Here is a 6,366-nt window from a genome sequence, read left to right on the forward strand (position 1 = left end):
CATTTGTCACGTCAATAATTTTCATCCAAGAGATAATAACATAAACTAAATTAACACAACACTAAAGGGTTAGAAACCTATTAACACAATTGAAAAGTTAGATACCAAATTGAAATATGATATATGGTGTAAATGATAAGGATTAAATACGTAGTTTACCCATAATTTTATAAAACCTATTGTTAATGCGACCCCAAAATAAAATTCCTGATTCCATTCTTGATTAAGATATAATTGATCACCTATAAGAAGACATCAGACAATCGCAAAGAACGCCTACTTAACGTAGAACAAACTCATTTCTATTTTCATCCAAAGCTGTCAAGACATAGATAAGTACATTATATACTAGCCCAGAATCCTCTGTTGCTCCCATACATCAGCATTTAAGGGAGACAAACTCACAGTGCAACATTTGCTAACTACATAATTCAACTTCATTTCTATCTTTAACTCCAACATAAGTTCCTTTTTCTTCAGCTATAAGTATTTTCCTTTCAAGAGATGGGTTGCAATCCCTTTTTCTCCTGTAGTCAAAACCACGATTTCTTTTATAGACAAACCATCGGGTTAAAATATCTAATTTAAAAGATGATTAATTTCCAGTTCCAATGTTTTACTTTATACCCCTATGTCAGTGAAGGGTGTTTCTTTTTCATACCACACCTCCAGCATATAAAATCTACCACTGCAAGGAGCGAACTCTTCGGAGGACACGTGGTGGTCTTCGATTCTCCACAGCTGGGATAACTTTTTCCATGATCTGCAAGGGAAAAAAAATATGTCAACTGTGAAGTTATTTACTAGACCCTTATTGTTCCTGATCTGGTCTGAACACTTCCAAATCCTCTCTAACGTGTTTCAGAACTGTGCAAAAGACTGATGCTCAAAGTTTAAATCATGAACCGGTGAAGTCTCATACAGTAAAAATTGAGTTGATCAGTATCCTTATTGAGTTACTATAACAATCCTCCCAAATTAACCTAGCACACCCTTAACAAAAATGACCTTCCTAGGATTAAATGTTCTAGGGGAACCTATAGGGATGTTCCCCAAAAAGGCTTAAAATGCAACTAGCATCATAATAATAAACTATATTGCTTACTGCATATTCTATTTGGACAAAGTTTGCCTACAAACTAGCAAGGGCTACAAACTCCCACTAAAAAATTAATATGACTATATATTTTGAAAATGTAACCATTGGATTGCATGTTTTTTATGTTTTTAAACTGCATGTCAAATTTTGTTCAAATCGGATATTATTTACTCTTCGATCCATAACTTATATTTTATGCCTAATTTAAGACTACTTGTAATTTAAACATTTGATTGATGATATAGCTATTTATCTATCTTTAATCTTTTTGAAATTTTGCAAGCATGAAGAATATTATAATAAGAAAATGCAATCTATTGATAGATTTGTCAAAAATTCACACATCCAATAAAAATATATATGATGGGAGTTTTTAGCCATTGCCTACAAACTAGTTTGTATGCAAACTTTGTTCATTCCATTTTACTTCATCTCATTCATTTTATATTCATGACTTGGATTTTTTAATCCTTTAGAATCCTAGAATTAAACCTATATTCTTTTTCTTTTTTACATTGATAATCTCGTAACTTTTTTTTTTCTTTGATAATATCTCACTTTTCTCAATCAAAACTTTTTACAAAACCTTTAGGCTTCACAAGTTATAAAATTCATTGTGTGCTACAAAACATCTAGACAAGAGGTTTGCTCAAAGTTTTCTAATTAGTACAAAACAAAGTTGTATCTTTCTCAACACCTCTTACCCCCAAAACTTTTTTCTGTTTCTAATGGAGCCAACACTAATGACTGATCCATTTACTCATTAACAACTCTGTTCACAATAATGACCTAGACGTTTTTGTTTTTTAGTAAATTCAAGCATTTAAAGGTCATAATATTTCTCAATGACTGCACTACATATTATCTTTCAATTGAGTTTGGGAAGGTGTGATATGGTAGGTAGATGAGTCTTTAAGAAGGTGTGAGTTAAATGGCTAGAACTGTCTTTCTCTAAAGTTCTACATTAGTAGGTGATGTTAACACTAATAACATCATTATATTCCATGAAAATTAACCAAATTGGTTAACGAATCTAAGTACAAGGGAGCCAAATGTTAAAAACCATAGTGTATCTCAATATTTTAAGGCATACCAGAAGGGTGATAATTGTCATTACCCCAATGAAATTCCTCTCATTCTACTAACTAGAGTTGAGACAACATCATAAAACATTTGATGGTATCCAAATCTCTATTAAATATTCAAAGCAGATTCTTAGGAAAATTATAGTCCTAACATTTCTAAAATTGCTCACTGTCATGAGGTATGCTAACCATGCAAGACTATGCCACCTTAATAGTAGGGTTATGTTAAATAGTAATTACTAACACTAAATAAAAATAAAATTGAGTAGGTATTAAAAGCCAAGGAGAAGGAAAATGAAGCATTCTTAATCATAACTTCAGTTGCAATTAAATTTAAATACAATGAATCTTTTGAGCAACCACACGTACTAAATGTCATTACCACAAGAATATGAAATGAAGTTTAGCAAATACAACCAAAAATGCAATATAAACAACTGTTACACATGGAAACATGAGGAAAAAAAAAAGAAAAATCAGAAGAGACCAAACCTAACAAACAACCTATCAAAAGAAATTCTATAAGAAACTATGTACAAAATTGGTTCAAATTACCCGAATTGGACATATACTTCAGTGGCAAATCTTAATAAGTCATCTGTATGATATAAATTCTAATATCTTACCTTTAAAACTATTTTCAGTGAATTTACTTCCTTCGAAAAAATTAAAAAAATGTAAGATGTTTGCTTTGAGTCTTTTTAATAAAAATAGACATTTGAAGAAAAATTCACAAAGAAAGAAGAAGTTTTATTTAAAAAATGTTCTGAAAAAAAAATGAAAATGAAGCAATACTTGATCATAACTATATACAAATAAATTTAAATGCAATGAATCTGTTGAGCAACCACATGTAGATAATGTCATTACCACCAGAATATGAAACGAAGTTTAACATAAATACAACCAAAACGGCAACATAAACAACTTTGCAAACAAATAGAAACATGAGGAAAAATAATGCAGAGTCAGAAGGGACCAAACCTAATAAACAACCTATCAAAAGAAATTATATGCAAAAATCACTTCAAATTGCACTGAAGAAGACAACCTGAATTGGACATGTATGTAAGTGACAAAAAAAAAAAAAAAAAAAAAGAGGTTTGAAGAACAATTCACAAAGGAGAAATTTTATTTAAAAAATGTTCAGAAAAAAGGAACCACCATGCAATGCCCATGGTAAAGTGCAACATTTATCACCGGTTCTATTAGAATTAGAGACAACTTCTACTCTAATTCATAAAAGAAATGAGAAGTTCTACTTTGAGAAAAAAATTAATAAAAAGAATTAATTAGACAAAATATGTTCTGGCAGTAACTCCTCTGCAATAATAATGGAAAATGCGTTGCATGCATCATGTTTTGAAACATCACATCAACAAATGCAAGAATGGAAAGGGAAAAAAAATTCATTGGATACTAAATGGCATAGAATTGACAGTTGCTGCGATAATTACATAACAATACTATTTGGATTCCATGAACAAGAGATGGTAACAAACAGATTTTGTCTATCTGATTTGCAAGCGCATGAATTTAAAAAATGCTCTTAAAACTCAACAGTCAGCCACAATTTATACAGTTACTTTTTTATAGATGCAATTTATATTGTTATAAAACCCATGAAATTTACAGTTCAACGATAATATATGCAAACTTTATTAATGGAATTAATTATGCTTTGGTAACACCTTTCCTTGCATGTATAACCAGATTTTTCCATTTAAGCAATCTAACCAACTACTAGCCAATTAAAAAATATAATAAAAACCCCGCACAGCATGGGTTATACAAGGCTAGTGAATCATAAAATCCAAGTTTATTTCCTTTTCAAATAGTAAAACTTCACAAGGTAATACCTTTTTCAGTATTTTAATGATATTATCCAATTTCTCAAAGTAAAAAGAGTAATTCTCAACACCTAATTTCCAAACTCCAACATAAACATTTAACAGGAAAATGTAAATATAAATAACATAACAAGAGGTTTTCAGTTTCAAATGTTTTTTCTCGCTCAAATCAATCACCATCTAAATCTACAATAACTTCCTTTTGATAAAAAAGCGCAAAATAATCAAATGCAGACATGTGCTATATTTATAAAACAATACCAACGTAAAAAGAAAAGGCAGCACCTGCTTAAACCTTTCCTTAGTCTTCTCAGCCTGCAAAAGAAAAGGAAAATATATTTAATAGCAGAAACAATTATTATTATTATTATTATTATTGTTTTTTTTTTTTTTAAGGAATTCCTACCAAACTACATGACAGTGTAAGAATTAAAGGGAATAAACTTGATGGCATCAAAAAAAGGGAATGAACATGGAATCAGAACCAAAGTTGTTATAGATTACAAATAGTTGATGCTGTAGTGAAGCTGAATTGGATTTGATCATAGCTAATCAATTCTCAAGCAGCACCAAATTCCATAACGGAAAAATGAAATATCACCTTGCCAGCATGGATATGACAATTTTATAGAACCCAGGGATAATGCCATCCATCACCATGTAACTAAAGCCTAGTTCACTCACACCACATGGATCCTCAGCAAAAACGTTGATGTTATTCTTAAAATGTTTGTTCCACAGTAACAGCTTACTGGCATCAGGGGCATCTATGTAGTGCGAGAATAATACAAACCCTAAAAGAAAAGCATGCTAATTGCAAACTACATTAGGTCGAAATCCAAGTTCTAAGTTGAGCATATAACTTGCAGCATGGTTAGAACTTAAAAGTAGAGTGGAGAAACATACCATCACCACCGCATACACACTGCAATACTCAATTTATTCACATATATAACAAAGGAAACAGGCATAAGATGTACGCAGGCTTGATTTCTATAATCAGTCATCTAAAATGAGTTGCCATCTTCTTCCATACTAAATTGTACACAGTCACTGATATTAATTTTTAGGATTATTAATTACAGATGCACTGAATAAAGAAGCCTAGCATTGAAAGCAAAATGAATAAAAATGTAAACATTTACATTTGCTAAAGAAATAGTAAAGTTGATGGTTGATGTTGTTGGGTTGGCAACAGCAAAAAACATGTTTGCTCAAGAAAGTCTATGTCTCCAACAAAAGAGTGTAAACCAACCAAGAAGAGAATAATTTTGTATAAATGGAAAAAAAGAAAGCAGCAGTAGTAGTACCTTGTCTTTAAGAAGCAAACCATTCTCCTCTTCTAGTCTAACAGCTAGTGATTCTAATTCATTTTGGTATGCCTATTATAATAAATAATTAAATAAGGCAAATGAATGACAGAAATAAATAAATTTAGAAATGAAAAATTGGAAAGCTAATTAATAATAATAATAATAATGGTACCTGCTTCCTCTCCCTGGACCTTGCGGCGGATTCACGGTTCTTGATCATGCGGCGTTGTCTCTGCTGTGCAGCCTTATCCAAGGGCTCCAAGACGCGAGGCCTCTTACCGACTCTGGCTGAACCATTATTATTATTATTAGGGAAGGCGAGAATGGAAGCACCACCAAGGCGCTCCTCCTTCATCATCTTCACATCATCTTCGTTTTCGTCTTCGTCTTGGTCTTGTACCGCCCCGGCCTTGACTAAAAAGTCCTCCAGAGTCATCATTTCGTCGTGTTGTTCCTGCTTGCAGACCTTGCGCTCGCCGGAGACGATCTCGCGCCAGACCTCATCGACGGTTTTAGAAATGGGAATGGGATTAGGGGTTTCGATAAGGGTGATTTGGGCGTCGAGGAGGAGGGAAGAGTCTGCGGTGGTGGTGGTGGTTTGATCGAGCGATTTGGCAGGGGACGAGGATGATAAAGAAGAAGAAGAAGAAGAAGAGCGTGGTGTAGGTAGATCCGATTTTCTCGTCATCACCTTCGACGACGCCATGCCTTGCCTAATTTCTTTGTTTCTAATAAAATAATAATAATAAATATAAATATAAATAAAAAGCTAAAAGGGGTCCGTCGTCCTCCTTCTTCGTTTCATTTCATTAGTGTCTTAGTCAGTAGTGAAGTTAGACTGAGTGTGAAGAGTGTTTTTTTTATAATTAAAAAATAAAAAAGGTTTCTTCTTCTTCTTGTGTTAATACAAGGGCAAGGGGAAGGGAAGGGGGGTGTTTTTTGAATCAATAATTGCTGAATGTTTGTCTGCTTCTCCTTTTTGGATTGGTTGGGATCCCAGAGAGAGAGAATATATACAT

At 32.6% G+C, this 6,366-nt stretch overlaps 1 protein-coding gene across 2 annotated transcripts; it reads right to left on the reverse strand.

Moving 5' to 3' along the window:
• Window positions 1-280: 280 nt before the first annotated feature.
• LOC112019804 (G-box-binding factor 4) lies at window positions 281-6,366 on the reverse strand. Of its 2 annotated transcripts, XR_010630550.1 has the most exons (5): window positions 5,520-6,366; window positions 5,345-5,416; window positions 4,320-4,349; window positions 628-763; window positions 281-527 (listed from the first exon to the last, which is right to left on the reverse strand). XR_010630550.1 is itself a non-coding variant. In XM_024052345.2 (4 exons), the coding sequence occupies exons 1-4, from the start codon at window positions 6,051-6,053 to the stop codon at window positions 683-685; spliced, it is 717 nt and encodes a 238-aa protein (XP_023908113.2). In that variant the 5' UTR covers window positions 6,054-6,365; the 3' UTR covers window positions 281-682. The 2 variants fall into 2 exon arrangements, 1 of the variants encoding a protein (XP_023908113.2); XM_024052345.2 differs by having other exon boundaries at window positions 281-763; window positions 5,520-6,365.

Source organism: Quercus suber, unplaced genomic scaffold (assembly GCF_002906115.3).
Source record: "Quercus suber isolate HL8 unplaced genomic scaffold, Cork oak 2.0 scaffold_162, whole genome shotgun sequence".
NCBI classification, from domain to species: Eukaryota; Viridiplantae; Streptophyta; class Magnoliopsida; order Fagales; family Fagaceae; genus Quercus; species Quercus suber.